The sequence below is a fragment of the Herpailurus yagouaroundi genome, unplaced genomic scaffold (assembly GCF_014898765.1).
Source record: "Herpailurus yagouaroundi ecotype Mexico unplaced genomic scaffold, PumYag 29, whole genome shotgun sequence".
NCBI classification, from domain to species: domain Eukaryota; kingdom Metazoa; phylum Chordata; class Mammalia; order Carnivora; family Felidae; genus Herpailurus; species Herpailurus yagouaroundi.
In genome coordinates, this window is record NW_024412377.1 from 62956557 (window position 1) to 62983382 (window position 26826).

Below are 26826 nucleotides of genomic sequence, written 5' to 3' on the forward strand. Positions count from 1 at the left end.
GAATGTTTCCTCCAGAGCCCGCAGTCTCCACCCCCACCCCCGTGTTGGTATGTGTTGTGCTCCTCCGTTGCCCACTGTGGAAAAGAAAATGCGGGGGAGGGACGATGGATCGGGAAAGCATTAGTGCTGGTGGAACAACAGAGGGATTCAGCTCTCCAGCCAGTGCGGTTAGAACGCGTCCTTTCCATATTGTAAGGAATTAAGAGCCATAATTAAAATGTAAGGGAAACACACACACACATCTTCTTTTCAAGGTAGAGAAACTGACTTCATTCTAGCCGTAGCAGGAGGCTGGGAAGCTGGTGAAACCACAGGAAATCTCTGCTAAAGAACAAAGGGGCATGTTATTGAGGACTTCTGATGAAAACAAAGTAATGCGCTCCTCTCAGACTCACTGGGGCCTGGATATTGAATTGTCCTTGTTTCCATTTCTGGAGCCAGGGCTGCTGACCAGAGTGGGGTTGCATGTGCTGGGTCTAGTGGCCCTTTCTGGCTCAGTGGCCCTGCTCTTTCACCACCCCCACTGCCCCAGGGCCTGGTCCGGAGGTACAAGAACATGGCAGCGGTGAGGGACCAAGGGGACATTCACGGCTGTGTGCGTAACACAAACACTCGTTCGGTCTGATAGCTGTCCTGAGGGGTGAGGATTAGCCTTCCCGTTTTTTTAAAGGAAGGAAACTGAGGTACGGGAAGTAAGGATGATGCAAGGGTGCACGACAGGAGGGGCCCCAACCAGAAATACCTTTGTATCGGGTACTTCTGATATCTTCTTGGTGTTTGTGGTTGACGTAGAGCCCTGGGCAGATGTGAAGAGCTCCCTGAGTGGCCAGAGAATGGAAATAACCTCCAGCTTAGGTACTCTGCCCCCTGAGGGATATGCTTCATCACAAACACCTCTTGGCATGTGCTTGAGGGAATATCCTGTCAAGATCTCAGCTACCCCATCTGTAGAATGGGCACTTGAAGTGCTTAGGACCTGGGCAACTGCAAAGAATCTGCATGTGGTGCCAGGGACACCTTTGCTGTCCTGTCTTTCCATGAATGGGCTTGTTCTTTCGGTAAAAGAGCCAGCTAGAAAAAAAGGAAATTGAGACCCAAAGGGTTGCTCTGAGGAGTAAGTGGTATTTTACCCGTTGCGGTTCTTAGAGTGGGTCTCAGAGAGATTTAGAAAATCTCAGATCTCAGCAACGAGGTCAGAGCCTTCCAGTCAGTTGAAAGATTAGGTATTGTTTACTGAGCACCTACTAAGCACTGGGAGCTCCAGGGGCATCTCCTGCAGTACGACAATTGGCAGGGTAGGGGTGGTTTTCCCGTGTCGTAGATGAAAACGAGGCCCAGAACGGCTCTCCCATGGCTAGAGTAAGCGACAGCCACGGCTCGGCTTCCCAAGGCTGAACCCTTTCTGCTGCCATGGCAGGGGGGGGCCCTGGTAGACTCCCCAAGACGCACTTCATCCCCACCCCACTCTGCTCAGGGCCCCTGCACCATGTACAGTGAGGATACATATGATTGGCTTTATATAAACTTTTCTTCATGTGTGTGCATCTTGGCACATCCCCCATCGTGGGTCGGAGAGATGCCAGGCCACCATCTGCCCTTTCAACAGCCCTTTTCTTGGCCTGTTCTTGAGATCTGCCCCACCAGTATGGTGAAGCCTGTCACCTTGCCACCACGAATGTAAGGCCTGAGTCCCAAGACAGACATTCTGTCCACTGCAGCCTCGTGGCTTCATTTATTTCCCTGTTTCGGAACTGGGGACTGTGGCCTTCCCGGGACACAAGATGGCTGAGACTGGCCACCTCCTCGGAGAGTCCAGATGTGGTCACCTCCTGGTGTTGAGGGTCGCTGTGGCCACCCACGTGTCAGAATCCAGGGAGCACCACAGCCTGAGAGCGCCCCGGGACCCCTCCCCTCGTGACCCCTGCTTCACCTCATACCAGTCACCACCTATGAGTGTGAGAGTGTCAAGAAGGCCGGAGCAGGCTAATGGCAAAATCCTGAAGGCAGGGGCCATATACCAAGGGGCCATACCAGCGTCAAACAGGCTGCTAGATTTTTCTTTCAGCTTTTGAGGTGCCTCCCCCTGCCCCAGAATGTGCCAGAAATCCCTCTCCTCATCGGACCGGTGACGAGCACCTTTAACAGATGTAGGATAAAGGGGGATGTGCTGCTGTGTGGGGGGTATTGGGGGATACCCAGGGGGCCTCACTGCAGCGCCCCCTTAGCCCTAGGCTCACGGCAGCTCACTCTGATGGGGCTAGTTGCCGAGTAGCTTATGTGCCCCGGGGCCTCAGCTTCCCCGCAGCTGTGTGTTTTCTTGTACCTCAATGCATATGTGCTGTCTCCTCCTGCTCCTGGAGACTTCAGACTGGGTGCCAGGTGTATGTGAATCATAGGCACGCTTGGGTTCCAAAGCGTGTGTGCGGATATAGGGTGTGTGTGTGTGTGTGTGTGTGTGTGTGTGGTTTTTTTGTTTTTATTATTTGCTCCATTGCACTTAAGTCACATTTTCCTCTTCTCTGACCCAAGCCCTAAAAGCATTTTGTGGTGTAAAATCTCCTATCATCTGATCCAGTCTACCGAAATAAACCAGCTCCCCTGCCGTCATCTTCCTTGAAAAGTGGCCCTGCGTCATGCTCTGAGGCTGGCAGGGAGAGGCCCCGCCTGCTGAAAACACTTCATAATAATCCCCCTAGCGCCCCCCATCCTCTTCACTCCCTGGGGGGCTGCTCTGGTTTCTTGGGCTGTTATTACTGGAATGCCAGCTGCTCTACTTAGAGCCCATCCGTACAGACCTGCTCTGTCTTGGGCCTCACAGGCCTCTGCTTAGCTCATCTTGTGGAAATATCATTTTAAAAATAAACACTGGTTCGATCTGCACTTCCCTCTCACCTCCGCCGTGTCTCCTGGCCTCCCGCACTTGGCACCAGAGGATCCATTAAGTCACTGCCGTCTCTCAGAGTCCTCCAGCGGTTGAGCGTCAGTGGCGGGCCAGCCACCCAGTGGTGCCTCCGGGGCAGTGTCAGGGGGCCCTCTAGGACTGTTCCTCTGGGCTTCTTTGGAGTCCTGTGGTCATTTAAGTGCTTCTTGCATGTGGCATGGGGGAAAGAGTGCGAGCTCCGGAGGCAGACAGACCTCGCTGTGCCACCCGCTCGCTGTGTGACCTTGGAAAAGTTATTTCCTTGTCTGGGCGCCATGGGTACGTGACTCAAGAGTGGCACACTGGGTGATGGGTGGTATTGGCTCTTCGGAGTGGCATAAAGTATGTGCTCAAGAGGAAAAATACATCAAAAGAAATTTTTTTAATGTTTATTTATTTTTGAGAGAGACAGAGACAGAATGCGAGTGGGTTAGGGGGCAGAGAGAGAGGGAGACACAGAATGCGAAGCAGGCTCCAGGCTCCGAGCTGTCAGCACAGAGCCTGACGCGGGGCTCGAACTCACGAGCTGTGAGATCATGAGCTGAGCCGAAGTCAGGACACTCAACCAACTGAGCCACCCAGGCGCCCCAAGAGGAAAAATTCATTTAAAGTTGCCTTGCAAATCTCCTCTGAAGTTCTTTTATCTTCCATCATCCATACTTTGATTCTATTATGCAACCAGAAAGCAACCAATAGGCAGGCCAGGAAATTTTGAGTAACACAGAGCATTATTTTGATGTGTCACAGGTGGAGTTATGGCACAAGCAAAGATAGGAATTCAGTTAGGTGGAGAGTTTCGTGCCTGAGAAGCAGCGGAGCGTCCTGTTAAGAGTGCAGACTCCCAAGTTCGGCCCACTAATCACTGTGGTATTGGACCGGTGATCCAATGTCTCTGTGCCTCAGTTTCCTTGGCGGTAATATTTGCGTCAGAGTAGTACTTCCTCGGGTTGGCCTGGGGATGCAGGGAGGAGGGAGGCACAAAGTACTCAAGCCCCACCTGGCACAGAGAAAGTGCTATGTAAGCTGTTTTGTCCTGGTTATTGCATTTGATCGTGTGGCCGGGAGTTAGGAAGTACAGCATACAGGTGGCATTCATTGTCATCCCCCCTACTGCAGCGGTTCTTAACTGGGGGCAGTTTTTACCCCCCGGAGACACTTGACAACGTTTGGTTGTCACGACAGGAAGGAAAGGGTACTACTGGAGTCTCATGGGTGGAGGCCTAAGAGGCTGCAAATAAACATCCTTCATTGCACAGGACAGCCCTCCCACAACAAAGAATTTTCTGGTCCCCAAAGTAAATAGCGCCGTTAGAAACTTGGCCGTAATGTAAGCTTTCTGGTAGTGCCAGAGGCTCCCTCTCTTCTTTAGCTCTTGCCCTGGTTGTACTTTTGCATTTGTTGGTATGATTATTTGATTACTACCCATCCCACTGATCTCCTACAAGCTTTGGAGAGTGAGAGATTTATTTCCCATTCCCGTCCATCCAGGCCAATGCTGCCTATTCGGCCCACCCCGGATCTCAGTCACAGGCAGCGCTGGGCCTGGACCTGTCAGAGCCAGGTTCAAGTCCCGGGACTGCCACTTCCTGGCTGTGTGACCTTGGGCCAGTGGCACTGCCTTTCTGAACCTCCATTCCTTCATCTGCAAATGGGACTGTAAAAATCTGATAAATTTAGAGTGGAAGTTAGGACCACGGGCTCCAGGGTCAAGACATAGTTGAGTTCAGGTCACAGCTGTGTTACTTCCAGTGTGCATTCAGTTACCTAACTAAACCTTGGTTTTCTCACCGATGAAACAGGTCTACTAATCCCCTTCCTCATTCAGACGGTTGGTATGGGATTTAAAGGAGCTGCTGATGGTTACTTTTATTGTTATTAAATTCATCATCCAATAAGTGGGTTTTGTTGAACCCTGCATATGTTCCAGACCCCATTAGTTACGGGGCAGAGCTCGTGATTTGGGAGGGGTCTGGCCTGGTGCTCCATCCGGTGCTGACCTCTGACCCTCCCCCCCTTCGCCCTTTCAGATCTGTGCCATTATCGGTGGGACCTTCACTGTTGCCGGCATTCTGGACTCCTGTATCTTCACAGCCTCGGAGGCCTGGAAGAAGATCCAGCTGGGCAAAATGCATTGACGACCCGCCGGCCCAATGGCCGAGGACCCCGGGAGACTGCCAGCCCTGCTTCCGGCCCCCCATCTCCTCCTGCCCTCTTATCTGGCCCAGGATCTGGCTGCATCCCAAAGTGGGGGTGGGGGGAGGCAGGGGGCGGCTCACGGTTTCGCAGCTACCTCTTTTCCCCATCTTTAATTTGACACGAATTACACTGCCTGAAGTCGTGGTGCCCCTTTTCCTGGGGAGCCCCAAGACCACCACAGTCAGGCAGGGGAGGTGCGGGGATAGTGGGGACCACTCCTGGGAGGGCTGCAGTTCCTTCCCTCTTAGGGGAACAGCCCAGAATCCACGTCGACCAGCTCACAGCCAGGCTTTGACAATCTTGAAGCTCCCACCATTTGGACGCACTAATCACTTGGCCTCTCCCCTGGGGAGCCGGCCTGCAGACCGGGGCTCTCAGCTTTGGACCACACTGCCCCCGGGTACCTCCACTCTGCGCCTTCAATAAGGATGGTACTTCCCAGGCAAGTCCCTGGGATGTGGCGCTATAGGTGGAACCGTCGCCTTTGCTCCATCCCTTCTTGTCCATCTCAGAGCTCAGGCTCAAGTCCCTCACCCCCACCCATTTCTTTTTCTCCTGAGAAGCAGACGCCCAGTTGTTGGGTAGCAGCGGTGGAAACTCAGGTCTGCCTGTTGGAAACTGGGCGGGTGGCAAGTTCTCCTTCCTCTCTTCACCTTGTTTCTCTGAAACCCCATCCCCACCCCCACCAATGTGCCTCAGCCCCTGTGCTGTGTGGCAGCAGCATCTCTTGGTGGAGGGGCTGGTTGTCCCTGGGGAATCATCCTTTGAAAACCAGACATGGTCTGTGCACTCATGTCCAGATGGAAGGCATCCCTCTCTGCAGCCCTGAAATAATCATGTCTCACCCTCTCCTGGACAGTTGCCATCAGTCCCAAGGCCTTAGGTGGGGCAAGCAGAGCAGATCAGCCCTGTCTTTGGACATCTACCTTCCGGGCTTCCAGCGGGTGCATAGCACTCGGACTTCTCTGCAGCTCAGTTGTGGCCCACTTGCCACTGAGGTCCCCCCCCCCCCATCAGGGGCCATATAGGTTCTTGGTCCCTGGGGACAGCTCCATTGTCTCCCCACTTGCTCCTGAGGTGGGTCCCTACCCCGCTGCTCACCCTCATCCTTCCCCTTCAGTCCGGAAAGGGAGCTGCAATGGTCCAGGCACGAATGCCACCCCGGGGGAATTTTAGGTATGCCCTTGTGTCCCAGGGAGAGAGCCGCCTGCCTGTTTTCCATTTATATCAAGATTGTTTGCATACTTTTGTAATTAAGGGGAGTGTCTGGTGGACGTTTTTAAATTATCTCTATGGATAGCTCAAGTCTCTGCCACTTGTAAGTTTCGGCTCTGGATTCCAGTTAGAAAAGTGTCCCCTTCTGCATACGAGTTGACTGATGTTGTGAGTGCAAACTGCATTTGGTTATCTCTGGTATCTGTGGCCACTTGGATGGATTTTTTTTTTTTTTCACCTACTGTTCCCCAGTTGGAGAAAGGAGTCTCTTTGGTGTGTGAATACCTGCACCTGTAGAGGGTGGGCAGGGTGGGGTGGGGAAATGTGTGGCATGCACATGAGTTGAAATTCCACTTTTATGCTTTTTTTCAGAAAAAAAAAAATAAACTCTTGAGGACATGGGGGATGTCAGTTTCCTATGGAAGAGACACCTCTGACCTGCTATTCTTATAAACAATCTCAAGGGAAAAAATGGTTTAGTTCTTTCCCCACTCGTTGGGTTCAAATAGATTAAAAGGCTGATTTTCAGAACTGTTGTTGTGTGTTTCTTTCTACTTGATTGTGGCTGGGTAGCCTAGAGGCTGGGCACACAGTCAGAACGGAATTTAATTCTAGAGGAGAAAAATGGGGAAATGTGGAAAAGATCCGTGAGGATGATTGGAAAGTCAAGATCTCTTGCAACCAGCCCTTCTTTATTGAATCCCTGCAGAATATTCCTGGATCTGCCATTTTCTAGCTGTGTAGCCTCAGGTCAGGTTCTTAACCACTCAGTGCCTCAGTTTCCTCAGGTGAAAATAGGGAGAGTAATCAGGGCTGTTACAGAAATTAAATCTATAATATGCACAAGTAAGTCACACTGGATCAGAAGGAGCTTGTGGATGTGGCAAAGGGGTATGTGGTAAATTTTCAAAAATGGGAGTTGTTTCATACAGGTATTCCAAAATAGAATATAGTCTCTTTGAGAACAGGGAACAGGGCTAACTAGCATGTTTAACCACAGCTTTGAACCAAGGGCTGCAATAAATTAAAGGTGTTTCACAAATTTTCCCTGATTTCCAAGGATCTGGCAATCCTTGTTCAGACTTAATCTCAGCAAAGGGGAGACTATCCCAGCTCTGAAAAGGAGATTGACATGGCTATTTACCACCCTGCTCTCGGCTCTTTAAGGCCCTCACCTGGAACAGCATGAACGTGGATCATTCATTAGGGATGAATGTGGCAGTGAACCGCTCTGCAAGAAACTTCACGGATTCTCTCTAACATCCTGATACTAGAGTTCTTGTGACACTCAAAGCTGAAGGTCAGGAGGAATATGCTGCCGGTGGTCAATTACGTGTCTTCCCAAGCCTTTTTATGCCAGCCGTGCTTTATGCTGTCATGATGTGATCAACCAGTGAAAGAGGATTGAAAAATGAAAGAATCGGGGCGCCTGGGTGGCTCAGTCGGTTAAGCGTCCGACTTCGGCACAGGTTATGATCTCACGGTTCATGAGTGCAGGCCCCGCATCGGGCTCTGTGCTGACAGCTCAGAGCCTGGAGCCTGCTTCAGATTCTGGGTCTCCCTCTCACTCTGCCCCTCCCCTGCTTGTGCTCTCTCAAAAATAAATAAACAAGAAAAGGAAAATGAAAGAATCTAGTACAACTAAGTTGTACACTTTGCAGAGACCTGATAAAGGCGAGTTGCCACCCCCCTCCTCAAAATGCTCCCAAATTAGGTACGAGCAAGACCTCTTACTAAAAAGACCTGGGAAGAAGGGGTGCGGGGGAGGGGGGCGTCCTTGAAGATTCTGTATTCACATGGAAAGGGTCTAAATTCTCCCTCCACATTTAAGGAACCCAAAACTGGAACTCTCTCAAGTTGGCTTATGTAAGGACATGGTTTATGCAAGGAAAGTGAAGGAGAACTCCAATGGGGAGGTTTCTCCATGAGAAAACCTTGCTCCAGGGTCAAAAGATTGGCAAATGTTTTTTAAGTGGACGTAAAACATTTAAGGTATGTGTCATTTGTATGATTTCTCTCTTAAACCAATTCTTTCAACTATCTAACCAAGAGCAGATTACAGCGTTTTCGCATAAGAGGATTTCTCAATCAGGGATTATAGCACAGATTCGTAGAGGGGGAGTTGATAGTTTGGGGACGTGGTGGCTCGGGCAGAAATGGCTTCTTGCGGGGGCGGGGTTGGGGTGGGGAGGGGCTTGCAGTTGAGCAGGGGGTGAGGTTACAGAGGTGCATCAGGGAAGAGAGAAGCTCAAGTCCTGCAGCCCATGCTGCCTGAGGTGGGCGGGTGTCAGAGTGGGTGTGAAGTTTGGGGAGAAGTGTCTTGTAGCAATGGGGCTTGGAAGTGGCAGGTGCATTTCTTACTACTCTATGTCGCAAATTGGTTCTCAATTCTTGCCAGAGACAAAGATACACATTTTCTCAATGTGGCAGGCCACCGGTAGTCCTAACGCCTTCCTAAGAAATGTGCTCATTAAAGACCTTTTTCCCTCCCCAACAGTTGTCTTTGGTCAGTCGTGTAGTGACGAGGCCATGCACTTTGTTCTGCCCAAAATAAGTTGTTTTTGTCTTAACTCATGTAGAAAAAGCTACCCACGGTTGGGCATTCTCCACGTGCCTGCAAGGAGTGATCGTTCAGGCCTTGTCTTTCTCTATCCTCACAGCAGTCCTGCCTGGTGGAAGTTACCTCCTTTTTACAAAGGACAAGACAAATTTAGTAACTTTTCTCTGTCACACAGCTGGCAGGGGACAAAGTTGGAATTCAAACTCCTGTCCGCCTGACTCTGGATTATGGTTCTGCCTCGGTCCCCAAGGTCATCTTGTCCATATCAAAAGAGAAAACTGACCCCCGCACCCCCCCCCCCAAAATGGGGGAAATTGAAAGTGGTGAGGGTACTTTGTGTTGTTTCCTTCTTTCTAAACAGCCTGCAAGGGAAGCTAACTTGAATATTGGAGATCTTGTTAAAAATGTAAGGCCCTTAGGGGCGCCTGGGTGGCGCAGTCGGTTAAGCATCCGACTTCAGCCAGGTCACGATCTCGCGGTCCGTGAGTTCGAGCCCCGTGTCAGGCTCTGGGCTGATGGCTCGGAGCCTGGAGCCTGTTTCCGATTCTGTGTCTCCCTCTCTCTCTGCCCCTCCCCCGTTCGTGCTCTGTCTCTCTCTGTCCCAAAAATAAATAAACGTTGAAAAATGTAAGGCCCTTAAACATGGTTTTAATTACACAAATAAGACATGCTCATGGCCCCACTGGAGGAAAATCAGACAGGCAAAAAGTAAAAAAAGGAAAAATTAAAGGGACCCCTGATTCCACTAGCCAGAGATAATCATTGTTAACATTTTAGTCATATCCTCCCACAAACAAAATGGGATCATGCTGTTAATATTATTTTGCGGTTTACTCTCTTCCAGTAGACATCCTCCTATGTTACTGATAGATCTCATCCTGATCTCTAGTGGCTACAAGATAACAATAAGCATGTTGAGTATGTAATGGTGGATCATGTTCAGCCTGTTCCCATCTCATTCGGAACCTGTTTTCTCACCTGCAAAAGGGACCAATTCAGGGGATTGTTTACCAGATTAAGTAAGGTAGTGTTTGTAAAACTTAGCACAATGCCTGGCATTAAATGCGCAGCCAAATAAGATTAGCCATTGCTATTCATTCACTTAATAAACAACAATTTCTACCATTAATTAAGTGCTTACTTTGTGCCAAGGCTTGTGCTAAGGGTTCATTTAATCCTGACACCAAATCAATAATGTAAGTACTATCATTATTCTCATTCCTCAGGTGAGGAAGGTGAGTGACCTCTAAGAGGCTCAATATCCTACCCAAACCTACACAGCCAGGAAGTGATGGAGATCCAAACCCAGGCAGTCAGAATCAGGGCGCACACGTTTCCCCACCACATCACCTTCTACCTCAGAGGCATAAAAATATTTCCCGGGCGTTTCCTCTGTGCTACCACTGTATTAGGTCCTGGGGCTTCTATACCAGTTCCCATGTGTGTTACCAAGAGTGGACATGGGGCAAGATAGTAGCCAAGCCCACTAAGTCCTCATTAGAGTGACAAAGCCTCAGGCTCTCAGGGTCTCATCTGGTGATGTCATTGCACCTGTCTTAATTTTACTGAGCCGTGGGAGAAGGAGGGTCAAGTATCGCCTCCCCACCCTGGTTGATCATGAATATACCTTGATTATCCTGGGTTGTAATGATCTGTCCTCAAGGTTGCCCTGCACCAGTGAGGTTCTGCGCTCCTCACTGTAATCAGGGACTAGATAGATCTTCCTCCTCCCCAGAGCTCCTTGATCTAGGCCCATACTATGGCTAAATTACTAGTACCTATCAATAAATTAATGCACAAATGGATGAATATTGGAATAAATGAGTAGGCAAATGAGTTATGCCAGTGAGTGACTAAATGAACTTATGGGGGAGGGGAGGTAAGGGACCTTGGGTCTGATGAACACTGTAAGGGCTGCTTGAGAAGAACCCTCTGACTTTCTATGTGCAGTCGGTCATAAGAGCTTCTATTCCTGCCTTCCCGTGGTGAGTGACATTTTTTTGGTCCCAACTTTGAGCTATAACGGACCTATAACTTTAGGAGTTTAAGGTTGAGTTGCTACTGCAAAATGATTGCCACAGTAGCTGAGTTAACACTTCATCACCTCACATAATTGCCATTTCTCCTTTGTGGCAGAGACATTTAAGAAAGTCTTCCTTTCTTAGGCTTCTCCCTCCAACCTCCTTACTCTTGGAGTCTGGGGCACCCACAACGGGTGGCTTTCCAGTTGCCACTGCCTCAACAAGTTTGGCACCGCTCACCCTAATGCCCTGGCGTCTACAAACAGTCCGGATGTTGGCCATCCTCCCTAAGTCTGAAGGCCAGAAGTCTCCAACACTGACTGCAAGCGTTCTAGAGTGAAACCTAAAATAGGACCCATCGGGTTCAGGGATCAAGGCAGATGCCCTGGCTGATCATGAGGCAGAGTAAAATGCTAGTGTTTGACAACTGCGTCACCATATGCCTGGGGACACTAATAAACGGAGAGAGCAGGGGACCTGCTTGAGTCTAGCAAGACAACCCTCTCTCTGAATTTCGGGGTGCCTGTTGATTGAGCACCACAACGTCTTCTGACATGTGGCGTAAAGTAGGTGCTTAATACATATGAACTATGTAAACTCTATGAGCAGAACGAAACCTTTCATTCCCAGCTGCCTCGCGCGCGGGGTGTCTCAGGCTGACTGCCCGTAGGGTGGCGCCCGCGTCTCCGGGCTGTCTGCCCGGGAGGGGAGGCGGGGCTCGGACACTACTGGGCGGGGCGAGGCGGGAACGCGGGGGGCCGAGGTTGGGGCTGGAATCCGGGGGGGCGTGGCCGGGATGAGCAGGGCGGGGCAGCGGCCACAAACTTGCAGGCGAGCTCTGACTGCCGAGGCCCCAGCTGGTTTTTCCCCAAGGTGCATTGAATGTGTTTACTTCAAACACAAAAAGCTTACTGTTTGCGTCATCGGTAGTTAATGGTGAAAGTCTGAATGTGAGGACTCATGGATGTAAGGCCCGGCTTTAGGGCTGGCCTGAAGGAAGCCCCACACATAGGCCTCTGCTTTCATTAGGAATAACGGCTTACTGTAATTAAGAGCTATGCGCCAGACCCTGTTCTAAACATTCCCAACGGATTAGATCACTTAGTTCTCATAACAACTCTATGAGGCACCTACTGAGATCATCCCCATTTCACAGAGGACAAAACTGAGGCTCAGAAACATGCAGGCATCTCCCCAAGATCCAGCCACGGGAAGAGGCACTTGGGTTCAGGTCTGACTCTACAACCCCAGCCCTCCCCAACAGGGCTAAAACACTGGGGGAAAGTTTTGCAAGACCAGGTGGTTGGTTCTCAACGCCCTATTGTTGCACCTCAAATTCTTTGGGTGGGCAGGACGAGGGGAGTGCTTGCTTTAAAACCCCCACTTACCACTGCGTGGTTTCTTACGACTGTGATGGAGCACAAAAATTTTCATTTTGGAGGCGCCTGGGTGGCTCAGTCGGTTGAGCGTCCAACTTCGGCTCAGGTCATGATCTCGCAGTTCGTGGGTTCGGGCCCCTCGTCGGGCCCTGTGCTGACAGCCCGGAGCCTGGAGCCTGCTTCAGATTCTGTGTCTCCCTCTATCTACCCCTTCCCCGCTCATGCTCTGTCTCCCTCTGTCTCTCAAAGATGAATAGACGTTTAAAAAAAAATTGTTTTTTAATTAAATTTTTTTTTTTAAATTTTGAACAAGCTTCTCAGTGTTTCTAAAGAAGCAAGTCAGCCGATTGCATCTGGATCATCAGGAATGCTCAATATGCCTCTCGGCGGAGGGTAACGCAGGCAAAGAAAGTTTGGGATGAGAAACAGACTATTGGCGTACCTATTTTTAACACACCAATAGGCCTCTGTTGCAGGCCCTACAGAAATACGCCCCTTCTCCCCCGCGGTGCCAACTCTTCGTGGCTTCTGGCTTGACCCCCGAAAGCGGCATGGCCCTGGGGTGGCTCCCTTAGAATGAGGCACTGCGATCCCACCCCAAGTCGCAGGGGGCGCCATTCAGTCTCTTTCTGACCGGAAAGGGACTCCGCTTCCTCTCTACGCTTGCGCGGCAAGGAAGTCCTCACTTCCGGCCTTGCGCGCGCGCCGTCTGAGCCTGACTGGTGCAAGGTGAGTAGAGAGAGGCAGGTGTTTTGTCCGAGTGAGAAGCGCTCCGCCCCATTGGATTCTTCCCCAACGCGCCGCGGGGCCGCCCGTCTCCCCAGAGATCTCTGCGTGACCTCCAAGCATGCATTCTTCTCCAGCCGTCCAAACCTTCCTCTGACAGTGAGCCTCGAGGCCCCACTGCCGCCCTGTTCCCACGACTCCTCTGCTCAGGCACGCGCTCCCCACGCATGCCTTACTGTGTCACAGCCAGACCCCTCATTTGCCCCATTCTCCTCCCTCCATCACCTTCTGAGGCCATCTCCTCCCGTAGAGCTCTTGCGCAGGGATGGGAGGAGTGTCCTGGATGGAGAGCGGGCCATGGCACCCGACTGAGCACCCATCACTCGTTCCCGCGCCTCTTTTTGCAGACGGCCAGCATGAAGTTCAACCCCTTCGTGACCTCGGACCGCAGCAAAAACCGCAAACGCCACTTCAATGCCCCCTCGCACGTGCGCAGGAAGATCATGTCTTCCCCGCTCTCCAAGGAGCTGCGGCAGAAGTACAACGTCCGCTCCATGCCCATCCGTAAGGACGACGAAGTCCAGGTTCGTCTCCCTCGAGCTCTGGTCATCCAGAAGCGTGTCACTCTGGTGCCGGCTTTGCCTAAGAATGCCATGTGTGCTTGGACGTGGGGGAGTCGTAGACTCCCATGCCGCCAGGCCCCTGGCAAGTAACCTTGCAGATGTATCCACAGCCCGCAGGGTGTGCCTACCCAGATTAACTGAGAGCATTCAGATACAATTCTTTAGTAATCATGATTGTTCAGGAAAATAGTATACCAGCCAAGCAAAACTTTGCTTTTCGGTTTAGTCCGTTGGCTCCAAGTTTGCCAGGCATTGCTCGTGGTGGCTCTTTGAACCAGCATCTCCAGGGGAAAGTGCTACGATGAGAGTAATTCATGTTTCAGTAACATTGGATTTAGTGGAGGCTGGGCATTTGGTGGCACTGGATTTGGCAGAGAGAATAGAGAAGCAGCAAGTCAGAAGCATGAAATTATGAAAGAGAATGACCCATGTGAGAGAGTATAAGCCTTCTGTTCTTCCTAGAGCTTAGGATGTGTGGTAAGAAAGGGAGCGTGGGGGATGACTGAAATAGACAGGGAGTGGATTGAATATGTATGGAGCAGGTGTCGTTCTAGACCCTCTCCAATCTGATCTCTTTCTTACTACTTCATAGAAACTGTTTTTGGCTGAGATCAGTAACATGTTTATGACAAAATCCAGTGGACACATCTTGGTCTCATCATCCTTGACTTTTTCAGCAGCATTTGGCATAGGTAGCACTGCCTCACTTCTAGAAATAGTCTGTCTTTTTGGCTCCTGTGACCATTCGGGCTCAGTTTACTTCTGCCTTCTCAGACTCTTTTGCTGGCTGTTTCTCCTCTGATCTCTAAATGCTGGAGTTAGTCAGGGCCTGCACCTGGTCTAACATCTCATCTTACCTACATTGTCTGCCTGGGTGATAATACCTGCTCTGAGAGCTTTAAATGTCTGTCCTATGCTAACAATTCCCTCTTTTATATCCCAGCCCAAACCACTTTTCTGAGCATAGACCTGTAGATATGACTATCCGCTGAACATCTTTCTTTTAAATTTTTTTTAATTTTTAAAAAAATTTTTTAAACGTTTTATTTATTTTTGAGACCGGGAGAGACAGAGCATGAACAGGGGAGGGTCAGAGAGAGGGAGACACAGAATCCGAAACAGGCTCCAGGCTCCGAGCTGTCAGCACAGAGCCCGACGCGGGGCTCGAACTCACGGACCACGAGATCATGACCTGAGCCGAAGTCAGCCGCTTAACCGACTGAGTCACCCAGGCGCCCCACATCTTTTTTTTTTTTTTTTTTTTTTTAATCTCACGGTCGTCCCAGGGGCACCTGGGTGGCTCAATCAGTTAAGTGTCCAACTTCGGCTCAGGTCATGACCTCACAGTTCATGAGTTCGTGCCCTGCATCGGGCTCTCTGCTGTCAGTGCAGGGCCCACTTCGGATCCTCTCCTCATCTGTTTCTCCCCCTCCCACGCTTGCACTCTCCCTCTCAAAAATAAACGCTTTAAAAACCTCATGTCGGCTCAAGCTTCCAATCTGGGAGTGCTCTCGATCAAAAAACTGCTACTGCCTCTATAATCGGATTCTCCTCCCATCTTTCACACTTCAGTAAGCAATGCTTTTTCACTTGCCTACGCCATAAACCTCTAAATTCTAATATCTCTCTCTCCCTGACCCATTTCTACTCTGTCACTTAATCTTATTGATTCTGTCTCTAAAATGTGTCTTGAATCTGATCACTTCTTTCCATTTCCATTTCAGTTCAAGACTTCTCCAGCTTCTACTCTTAATCCTGATCAGGCGTTCTTCACAGAGGGGTATTTTTTGCAAATCAGATTCTACTTAAACCCTATCAGTGTTGCTTGATTGCTTACTATAAACCTAAAATCATTGACAAGGCCTTGTGTGACCCAGTCGTGGTCTACTTCTCCAACGTCACCTTATTCTCTAATGCCCACCTGCTCTGTAGTTCAGACATACTGACCTTTTCAGGTCCTTAAATGCACCTTGATCTTTCCTCCCTCGGGGTCTTTGCCCAGAATGGTCCCTCTGCCTGAAGTGCTCTTCCTTCTCCCCTTTACCTGACTAACCCCTCATTTTTCACTGTTACCTTAAATGTCAGTTCCTCAGAAAAGCCTTCCCAGATACTTTAACCAGTATTCTATCGTAGCATCCTCTATTTACATTTCTTTCATAACAGTGAACTCAATTTGATTTTATTTCTTTTTAAACTGAGGCGTACCGGGCCCATCTGCACCCCCCCAAAGGCGTGGCTGCCCCGTTGGCATCACAGAGCCACGAGCACGCGTCCTTCAGCCTGGAGTAGCTGGAGTTCATCTTCCTCCGGACTCTGTTCCTCGACAGCCACCTGTGCCAGTGCCTGTCTGCGCTCATCCCTGAGCCCAGGATCCAGGTGTGGTTCCAGAACAGGCGTGCCGAGTCATGACATCACAGTGGGAAATCCTTTCGACCTCGGCCAGGCTGGGCCTTTTGCTCCACCACTCTGCTCATGGAACTGAAATGAAATGATGGAAGCCCTAGCTGCCTCTTGAGATAGATGTGAACTGCCTGCCACATCCCAGCACGGTTGGAGAGGGCAATCTCTGACCCTGACTCTCAAGGTCAGAATTTTGAAACCTATTCTCTCTCTCTGAAGGCACTGATTCAAAGCCGGACTCATGGGAGGAACACGTCTTTTCTGCCTTTGATAACTCTTGAGGATTCTAGGCAACTTCAGGTTAAGCTCAGAGGAGCCATGACTAGTAGCCAAGGAGACGCTCATCAGAATACTGTCCTTTCTGGCTTCCGTGTTAAGGTCACAGCTGTGTTCTCCTCATGAGGGTTTTGCCAGTTCTCTCTCACCTGTGAAGCTGCCTCACCTTTCGCCTGTGAACATTTACCCTTGCCCAGTTCTTCTTTCTCTGCGGTGCGCTCCCCCGAACCCCCCTGAAGTTGTGGCATTCATTTTGACACACGCATCTCCAAATCTGCACATTCAATTTGGTTTATGTTCCTGCTCCTTCTTGACGGTCCTCTCGTCTTTTGGGCTGGTTTTTCGGAACTCATTATCTCCACAAGAGCACTTCAGCTTGACCCAATTTCCACTTGTGCCTGACAGCTGCCGCCTTCTCACGCTTCCTCCAAGGCTTGCACATTTAAACGTACTCTAACCCATCTCCTTCAACCTCACGCTGTGCCCAGTATTTGCCACTTTTTTAAAACAGCCTGTCGTCTCTACACTCCTTTGTAGCTCCCAGGATTCTGTATCCAGATTATTTCAAGAGTCCCCTGCCTCTAGCTTCTCAACTTTTTACACATCACTCTCTTTAGAAATCTGTAGTAGCCTCCAGTTGCTACCAAATGATGAAAACCTTTTGGTTACTTTCCCAGACAACTAACTGACATGTCTGGCCAACAGGGCAGTTTTTCAGATCTTCTTATGGTCACCCCTTCACAATGTATGTCTCAGAGCTCCCCCATCCCATTTGGGCGCCAAAGGAATACTTCTCTCAAAACACGTGAGATCTCTCCCCCTGACCCCCTTCTGAAGCCTGAAACTTTCTGTAGTCCTAATTTTTGTGCCTGTTACTTCAGTCATTCCAGCATCCCCCTTAGCACTTATTGTTGTACTTCTGTGCCATGTTGGTGAATTACTCAGTGGTTCAACAAATGAAAGAAAAGTAAATAAAACTGAGGCGTAATTTAGAGACAGTAAAATGCACAGGTGAGTTTGGGCACACGTAAAGCCATATAGCTGTCACCGCCATTATGATCCCCGTCACTTCCCGTGTGCCCTGTTGCAGTTAGTGATCATGTATTTGCGTGTTTATTAGTTAACTGCTTGCTACCTATTACATTAAGATGAGGCCAGAGAGCTTCTCTTTTTTGTTGCCTGACCTCAGTGCAGAGCCTGGCACCCACAGGGGCCCAGCCACTCTTTGTTGGGTGAATGAAAAAAATTATTGAGCGGATGGAATTAAGACGTGAAAGAAAGAAAAGGAGGGCAGAGGAGAAGATGTGGCCATTTTTTCAGTGTCTGTGAGGTGTGAATTGTTTCCCTTGTAGATAGAACCTGAAACTCTGGTTCAATAAATGAAGAAAATCACGTCTAGGCCAGGAATCCGGGTCCGACTCCACCAGAAGAGTAAAATAGTCGCAAGTGGGTTTGTTAAAACTGCCTCTTCTCTTTTGGGATCTTCCAAATTTCACATACTTTCTTTGTCTGCTCAGGGCTACCTGTCCTGCTTCACAGAGGAAATTACAACTATCACGCAGGACCTTTCAGAACTCCTGTTCCAAACCCTTTAACTTACCTCCAGTTCCACCCCTGCGTCTTTGTGCTTTCCTATTGTATTGACAGAAATGTTCCTGTTTCTGTCTAGAGCTGATCCACTATATTCAGTGGCCTTCCATTCTCTTAGATTCTTCTCTCCATTTTCCCCTTTCTGTACAGTTTCCTTTAACTTTTCCTCCATACTTGTTCCTTTTCATAAGCATTTAAACACATTCGTGTTTTCCTCTCTTTAAAAAAAAAAATTATCACTTACCTTCACATCTCCCTCTAGTAGATATTCTCTGTCATCCTCTTCACAGCCAGGTTCCTTGGGACTGTTTTTCGCCTTCACCTTCTCTATGGGGAACTCATTGTCTTACTGTAAATGCCTTCAGTCTCTGCTCCACTGAAAGCACTCTAGCCATGATCACCAGTGACCAGCTTATTGTCACATCTTTTCCTTTATCCTTCCTGCAGTTGACCATTCCATGGCATTTGACAGTGTCTTCTTGGCTACTATAACCCCACACTCCCCTGGTTGCCCATTCTCTGGCCACTTCAGTCTCCCTTATGAGCTCTTCCAAAATGTTGGCTTTTCCTTGGATTTCTGCATTCTGCCCTCATAAGACCGGCTCCCTGAACCAAATCAGGTTTCTGAATTGCCATCTCTGGATGACTCCCAGGTCTCTGTTGCTGACCCAGTTGGTCTTTCAGCTATGTATAGAATTCTCTACTAGAATGTCACGAGATGCCTCAAGTTCAACATGTTCCCAACTAAACTTTTTTCTCCTAACATGTATTTCTTTCTGCTCTGGGAAAGGCGTATCCATCCATCCAGTTGCCCAGTCAGACTCTGGGTACCATCCTTGCCTCTCCTCTTTTCCCTTTCCAGGCCAGTTAGTTTAGTCTTACCTTGTCCCTCTCCTCATCTAGTGTTTGTCCAGTTCTGTTTAACCGGGTGTTCTTTTGGACTTGTTTTATTAACATCTTTTCTTGAATCTTGATGATGGTTAAGAGAGGCTATTTCATAGACTTTTCCATGTAAAAGTCTCTGATCATAGAGAGTATGGTGGAGTTCCAGTGAGGCATGATCTTCAGCCTGAAAATCACCTTGGTGAGTAAGTTGAACAATCTAAATGACATTTCAGGAGTATTGAGATTCTCTAGTTTTTTAATACATGTGGTATTTCCTCTCTGTTTATTATCAGGATCAGCTATATCATGGCTCCTATTGAATAGGCTTGTGCCTTCAAGGAAACCATAATCTAGTTAGTTTTGAATAGCATTGGAGTATGAATAGTAGATTTTTAGTACATGAAAACAGCCCAAGAGATTTTAACATTTTTGTTTTTCGTGACTATAAAATATTTGTGTTAATTATAGAAATCTTGAAATTTGAAAGAAAATACATTTTTTATTTTTTTAAGTGTTTATCTTGAGAGAGACAACTCAAGGGCAGACAAGCAGGGGAGGGGCAGAGAGAGAGGGAGAGAGAATCCATACCATCAGGTATAGATGGCAGGTATAGAGCCAGGTATAGATGGCAGGTATAGATGGCAGGTATAGATGGCTCTATATATATATAGAGCAGAGCCTGATGTGGAGCCCAATCCCATGAACTGTGAGATCATGACCCTAACCGAAATTAAGAGTCAGACACTTAATTTACTGAGCCACCCAGGCGCCCCTGGAAGAATATACATTTTTTAAAAAGACATGTGTAATTAGGGTGTCTGGGTCAGTTAAACCGTGTTGCACATCAGGTTATATTCACTCCTGACTCAGTCAGTTGAGTGTCAATTGGATATATTTCTATCCCATTGTGTTATATGCCATATATATGAAACATACAAGATTCAGACTATATTTCATATAAAGCTTTGTTTTTTTTTTTCCTAAAGGTCATATCTTGAGCATTTTGCTCGGTGATAAATTATTCTTTGAAAACATGGATTTTAGGGGCACCTGGGTGGCTTAGTCAGTTAAGTGTCCGATTTTGGCTCAGGTCATGATCTTTCACAGTTGGTGGGTTCAAGCCCACATACAGCTTTGTGCTGTCAGCATAGAGCCTGCTTTGGATCCTGTCTCCCTCTCTCTCTGCCTCCCCTCTCCCCCGACCTTGCTCACGCGCACACATTCTCTCTTTCTCTCTCAAAAGTAAATAAAACATTAACAAAAAAAAAAACATGGGATTTTAAATGGTCGCATAAGAATCTCAGGATGCTATCTTTAACCATTCTTCTCCATTTAGATCTTGAGAGTGATTATCTTTTTTCTTAAACTTTACTTATTTTTATTTAACTGAGATATAATTGGTATATAAGATTGTGTTAGTTGTGGGTGTATAGTGATTTACCTTTTTACTCTCCAGACTAGTTCTGTGATAGCCATTCTAGTTCAAGGAATTTTTTGTTTTCAGATAAGAAAAAAATTGAAGTGAATTTTCACCTGACTTGGAACAACACAGAGCAGATTTATACCCCCCAAAAAGCTAACTCTCGACTGCCAGGGTTAATCTGCTTTGTACAAAAAGTTGTATGTTAGTCTGTGTGTTCCTGATAATTAATTTCCTCACGGTGATGTTCATGCATGAGAATGGGGGAAAATTCTCTTCTGTATTTTCTCTTAGGTGGTTCGAGGACACTACAAAGGTCAGCAAATAGGCAAGGTAGTCCAGGTGTACAGAAAAAAGTATGTCATCTACATCGAGCGAGTGCAGCGTGAGAAGGCTAATGGTACAACTGTTCATGTGGGCATTCACCCCAGCAAGGTATGGCGGGACTGAGTGGCGGTAGTGGCTGGGTAGTGTAGCTTAGTGCTGTTGTAAGTTCTCAGTGTGTTGGTAGTGTCTACTCAGGTGGCCCAGGCAAGGACTTCTAGAGGGAGGTGGGGCAGGCTTGATTGGTTCACTGGCTTAGTCATCAAGGATCCGTATTGTTTTCTTACCTGTTTTATCATCCTCGGTGAAGGCTCTGCCTTCCAGCAGGTTGCAGGAGGGTTCCAGGCATCCCTCTCCTACTAGATAACATCCAGAGGGAGGAGAGGGAAGGAACATCTCTTCCTGTGGCCCTCACATCCACCTGGCAGAATATGCTGTTCCTCATTTGCACTCCATTCCATGCACTGTATCGTAGGGTCTTTCTCCTCCAGAGTTTCAGATGAGGGCAGGATGGTTGTGGTCTTACTTATCCTTACGATCTCTATTGCCTACTGGCTGGTGGGAATGGTTTTTTAAGCTATGTGCTTTTTTTTTTTTTTAATTTTTTTTTTTTCAACTTTTTTTTTTGTATTTATTTTTGGGACAGAGAGAGACAGAGCATGAACGGGGGAGGGGCAGAGAGAGAGGGAGACACAGAATCGGAAACAGGCTCCAGGCTCTGGGGCAGAGAGAGAGGGAGACACAGAATCGGAAACAGGCTCCAGGCTCTGAGCCATCAGCCCAGAGCCTGACGCGGGGCTCGAACTCACGGACCGCGAGATCGTGACCTGGCTGAAGTTGGACACTTAACCGACTGCGCCACCCAGGCGCCCCTTAAGCGATGTTTTTTAAGCAATGCGTTTTGCTGGCCAAGGGATGATAAACAAACCAGAAACATGTTGGTAGTATAATTTGTTTGTCCCAGCCCAAATGATAGTTGATATCACTAAACTAACTGGTCTCATAGATCCTTAGGAGTTGGGCAGCGGAAGGAACCAAACTGCTATTGTTGGGAAAAGTTCTGCTGTACAGAATAATTACATGGTTATAAATCCTTTCCACTTAAAAAATAAATAAATAAAGATTTATTTTCTCACTCCTAACAGGTAGTTATCACCAGGCTAAAACTGGACAAAGACCGGAAAAAAATTCTTGAACGCAAAGCCAAATCTCGACAAGTTGGAAAAGAGAAAGGCAAATATAAGGAAGAACTTATTGAGAAAATGCAGGAGTGAATATAACCTGTTGTGCAACCACGGTTTAACTGTAGATTTTTAGTCTGGTGTGTATTCCTTTGAAACTTTTCAAGATGTCTGTCAAACATTTCCTTCCTGTTTTGTTGTTGATAATGTAGCTTTGTAAATCTGCTTTTGCTGTTTTGATTAATAATTTTATGAATAATAGTTGAAAATGTCTCCTAGTTGCAGAGGGAATTTGCATTGTTTTGTAGATAAAATCCATCTTACTATGAGTTCCTCGATGCCATTCTTTCATGTGTTTATCACATACGGAGCAGCAAAATAGCAGTGGTAGGATGGCTGTGCTCCTGCCTAGACCCTCCTGCTGATGGGGTGGACAGGACAGGGCTCTCGTCCCTAATTCAGGGGTGTGTCCCACTCAGTGATGGTCATTATGTGAACTGGCACATACAGCACTGAGCTCACTCAGTGGCTGGTGCTGCTTTGCACGCTTATGTCTCAGGTCTCGATGGATTGCCCTTTGGCCAGCTTCCTGTCCCTCGTGCTCCAACCAAGCCAAATGGCATGCAGCTCCCTGACCAAGCTGCCCTTCCCAAGGTCTTGACTTTGTAAGTGTATTTCCAAGTGACTGAAGTGTCCTTCCTCTCTCCTGGGGCTAACTCAGGAAACTGACGACAGCCTGTAGGCAAGATGTGGCTCACAGATTATGTTTGTCCTTCTGTTGTTCTCATGATTTCTTAGAAGTCAAGTTCTAACACTTAAAACTTGAGAGATTCCACAGAGAAATCTGGACCTTGCTTCATCTGGTTGCATGGGGCCCTGATCCTGCATAGCGTCATTTGTGTGGAGCCGGGGGCTGGTGGCTCTATCCAGTCTGCTCTGCCCATGTACCCAATTTGCCTGGCCCCCACTGGCATCTTGCGTTTTACACTCCAGGTCTAACTGCAACCAAACTAATATGAGTTCACTCCTTGGTGAGTTGCAGATAGAGACTATACCAGGTGGAGTTGTGGTTTTGTTTTTTGTTGTTTTTTGGTTTTTGTTTTTGTTTGTTCGTTTTTTTTAGAGAGAAATTGAAAATTTTAAGCAGGCTCCATGCTCAGTGCAGAGCCCAATGCAGGGCTCGATCCCACAGCCCTGGGATCATGACCTGAGCCAAAATCAAGAGTCCGGACGCTCAATCGATTGAGCCACCCAGGCGTCCCAAGGTGGAATTGTTGTACAACAGAAACTTATTTGCAGCAAATAAGGAAATCACTTTGAAATCTGTGACCCCCTGAGTAGGGGTAAATGGGTTTCTTTCATTTAGGGTTAGGATGGATATTCAGAAAGGGGAGTTTCAGTCATTATAGGTAGAGGTGGGTATAAGGTCATACACTTGTCTTAAGGAAACCTGCTGATTTAGCATTGTCTGTTGTGTTAATGAAGTTTGTTTCTGCTGTGGGTGAAGATTTTAACATTCTAATGAAGCAGAGGTAACTGTTGGACCTGGGGAAGGGGTTATGGGCCTGCTGAAGAGCCATAAACTGGATTGGGTCTTGGGCTCCTTATCTTGGGGAAGCAGTGAAAGGCCTTGCTTACTTTTGAAACAGCCCTGGGAGTTTTGCCACTGATTCATTGTCTCTGATATGGTTAGGCTACTTCCTGGCCTAGTTGAATCTGTTGTTAGTTTTTGCATTCTCATTCTTCCCTTAAAGTCCTTAGCTATTGAGTTTTTTACATTTCTTTGTAATTCTGACACCTTGTAAGTTCTACAAGAAGTGTGCTAGAGCAAGAAGAGATGCTTGGGGGCACCTGGGTGGCTCAGTGGGTTAATTGTCCAACTTTGGCTCAGGTCAGGATCTCATGATTTGTGAATTCAAGTCTCGAATTGGGCTCTCTGCTGTCAGTGCAGAGCTTGCTTGGATCCTCTGTCCCCCTCTTTCTCTGCCCCTCCCCTGCTCAGGCTTTCTCTCTCAACAATAAATAAATATTTAAAAAAGAAGAAGAGGGGTGCCTGGGTGGTGCAGTCGGTTAAGCGTCCCGACTTCAGCCAGGTCGCGATCTCACGGTCCGTGAGTTCGAGCCCCGCATCGGGCTCTAGGCTGATGGCTCAGAGCCCGGAGCCTGTTTCCGATTCTGTGTCTCCCTCTCTCTCTGCCCCTCCCCCGTTCATGCTCTGTCTCTCTCTGTCCCAAAAATAATAAACGTTAAAAAAAATAATAATAAAAATAAAATAAAATAAAAAAAGAAGAAGAAGAAGAAGAGCTGGTTAGTCATATATCATAGAAAATAGCTGGGACCTAAAATGACCTTTTCTTTTCTTTTCTTTTCTTTCTTTTCTTTTCTTTTCTTTTCTTTTCTTTTCTTTTCTTTTCTCGTTTCATTTTGTTTCGTTTCATTTATTTATTTTGAGAGAGAGAGCAAGGGAGGGGCAGAGAAAGGAGAGAGAGAATCCCAAGCAGGCGCTGTGGTTTCAGCACAGAGCCCAACACAGGCTCAAACTCACAAACAGTGAGATCATGACCTGAGCTGAATTCAAGAGCTGGATGCTTAACCAACAGCCACCCAGGCACCCCTAAAATGACTTCTCTTTCTTTTTCTGGGTACCCCTAACTCTTTCTGCTTACATAACTTCTAGTTACCCTTCAAGATTTAGCACCAGATCCATCTCTAAAATCCTCCCTTGCTTCTGTGAAAAATTATTGATTAAAATGCATGATAAAAATGCATAAAACGATAAAATGCCTCTAGTGACACATGGCTGGACACACTGAGTTTCTTAGTAAATGTTGATTGAGTCCATTATTTCCCATTTTGAATGATGAAAAATGAGCTCAGATTAATTGTCCAGATCCCAGAGAACGTAAGAGATGGAGTTAGTATTTGAACCCAGATCTCACTGCGTCAGAGACCACTCACATCCCACTTCAAGCCATCCATCCCTGGTGGTCATTTTTTCACCCTGTCATTTTTCACTCCCTTTCCTGGAGTCTGACAAGACACTAGACATCAGTGTACGAGAGAGGAGAAGCTATACATTTATAGCAGTAGTGCTGCCTGGTGGGAAAAGCATTGTCACCATTTCTCCATGGGACAGTCTGTAAGCTTTTGAGCAAGTTACTTAGCTCTGTGCTTCCGTTTTCCCAGTAGTAAAGCATCATAGTTAATACTTGCACTGCCTTCCCGCCTCATGGAAAATGGCAGGATCAAATAGGCTCTTTCTGAGGACCCTGAAAGCTGTGAGTGTACAAATGCTAATATTGTTTGTTGTTATTGTTGTTTTACTGTATTTCCAATCTAAGATTTGCTTTGCACCGAAAGAGGTAATGATTTTTTTACCAAACAAGTCCGTGGAAGCGGAAGCACAAACCACAAAATTCAGTATGCATTCTCTGACTCAGGCATTGATTTAAGAGTAGGCAGAATGATACTTGTCTTGGCTCTGAAGCCAGAGAGATTTGTATTCAAATCCTGCTCTGGTTTTTGGGCAGCCATTTGTATGAGCTTGTTTCCCCGTATAGGTGAGAAGCTGAAAATGTTTCTCTTTGTGAAAATGCTTTATCAGACGTGAAAATTAAAGTAGTGGTCCACCAGATTCTTCTGCCGTTAGGAGTCACTTGGATGCTTACTAATAGTTTCTACCCCTTTGCTGGGAGGTTCCGTGATGCAGTAAGAATGGAGAGAGACCTCTTTGGGTCTTATGTGAATGTGTATTTCTGAGGTGGCTCTTGTGTGATATGTACAACCAGTTAACTCTGGGGATTGTGGATTAGGATACGTGTAAAGTATATATATACACACAGCACATAAAATAGAGTTGGTGCCTCATACATGGCAGCTATGTTACCATTAGTAGTCTAGTGAGATCTGTAGTTTTTTCCGAATTTGAGTTTTGTCTTTATTCTCAAACAACACATGATTTAGTACCCAGAAGTTGCATAAAAGTAAGATTCCATACTAGATTATAGCACGGATGACATATTCTGATACCTGGTCTGGGCCCTAGGCTCCAGCCTTAATTCTCATCAATAAACTTAAATGATGATGTTTCCTAGGAGTCGGTCTTGGCTTGTTGTCAGCAACCCGTTCACTACAAATGACGGACCAGAGCTTTGAGAGCTGTCATTCCCACCACCGCCAGCCCCCCACGGGCAACCAGATCATGCCAGAATGCTTGTATTGAGCCATGTGAGTAATAGTGCATGGTGAAGAGCAGGAGCTCAGCATCACATGTGAGTTCTAATCCCGGCGCTGTCAGTTCCCAGCTGTGTGCCCTTGGGCAAATTGCTCAACCTCCGGGCCTCAGTGTTGTCATTTACAAGATGGAAATAAAAAGAGTGCCCACTTCATTGAGTTGTCAGACTTAATACCCGAGATACCACGTGTAGAGCACAGAGAGCTCAGCAAACTTTAGCTTTTCTTTTAAAGGAGATGGGCAGTAGGTTTGTTTGCAGGAGCTGAGGGAAAACGTTTTCTCAGGGGAGCTCATAAATGCCGGTTGGTTTGGGGTTTTTTGTTTTTTGTTTTTAAGATTTTATTTTTAAGTAATTTCTATAACCAACGTGGGGCTCAAACTTAACAATCCTGAGGTTGACAGTCATATACTCTACCAACTGAGCCAGCCAGGTGCTCCAAATGCTGGTTCTTGAATGGAGGGGAGATGTACGGGCAGTAATGTGTTTTGGCTGCTGCAGGAAATGGGGACTGGAGAATGCCACATGGGTGGGCCTGCCTATCAAGGTTCAGGCCCAAGGATTTTAGCGTGTTTCCTGGAATGACTTTGAATTAAGCAGTTTCCTACCGACCTCATTATGCAGATGTCCATTCACTTGAGTGAGTCCCCTGTGCTATTTTGGGAAGCCTCCAAACTTTTTTTGTTAAATGTTTTATTTATTTTTGAGAGAAAGAGAGGCAAAAGTACAAGCTGGGAAGGGGCAGAGAGAAAGGGAGACACAGGATACGAGCAGGCTCTAGGCTCTGAACTGTCTACACAGAGCCTGATGTGGGGTTTGAACTCCCGAACCGTGAGATGACCTGAGCTGAAGTGGATGCTTAACTGATTGGTCCCCCC

The 26826-nt window shown here is 47.5% G+C and overlaps 2 protein-coding genes across 6 annotated transcripts in view; both read left to right on the forward strand.

The window, feature by feature from the left end:
* ERGIC1 (endoplasmic reticulum-golgi intermediate compartment 1) overlaps positions 1–6862 on the forward strand; it is a 103593-nt gene extending 96731 nt beyond the window's left edge. Inside the window, exons 10-11 of one of the 2 annotated variants that reach the window (XM_040445103.1) lie at positions 793–855; positions 4948–6862. In XM_040445103.1, the coding sequence (XP_040301037.1) occupies positions 793–855; positions 4948–5234 (350 nt within the window). In that variant the 3' untranslated portion in view covers positions 5235–6862. The remainder of the gene's footprint in view (positions 1–792; positions 856–4947) is intronic. The other variant, XM_040445111.1, reaches the window with a different exon arrangement.
* RPL26L1 (ribosomal protein L26 like 1) lies at positions 61–26104 on the forward strand. Of its 4 annotated transcripts, XM_040445144.1 has the most exons (7): positions 61–66; positions 5146–5151; positions 13006–13020; positions 13425–13601; positions 20506–20646; positions 21681–21856; positions 25811–26104. In XM_040445144.1, the coding sequence occupies exons 4-6, from the start codon at positions 13434–13436 to the stop codon at positions 21807–21809; spliced, it is 438 nt and encodes a 145-aa protein (XP_040301078.1). In that variant the 5' UTR covers positions 61–66; positions 5146–5151; positions 13006–13020; positions 13425–13433; the 3' UTR covers positions 21810–21856; positions 25811–26104. The 4 variants fall into 4 exon arrangements, with proteins under 4 accessions (XP_040301078.1, XP_040301056.1, XP_040301064.1 ...); XM_040445122.1 differs by lacking the exons at positions 61–66; positions 5146–5151; positions 25811–26104 and having other exon boundaries at positions 12997–13020; positions 21681–21843; XM_040445130.1 differs by lacking the exons at positions 61–66; positions 5146–5151; positions 13006–13020; positions 25811–26104 and adding an exon at positions 13036–13227 and having other exon boundaries at positions 21681–21843.
* Positions 26105–26826: the final 722 nt, after the last annotated feature.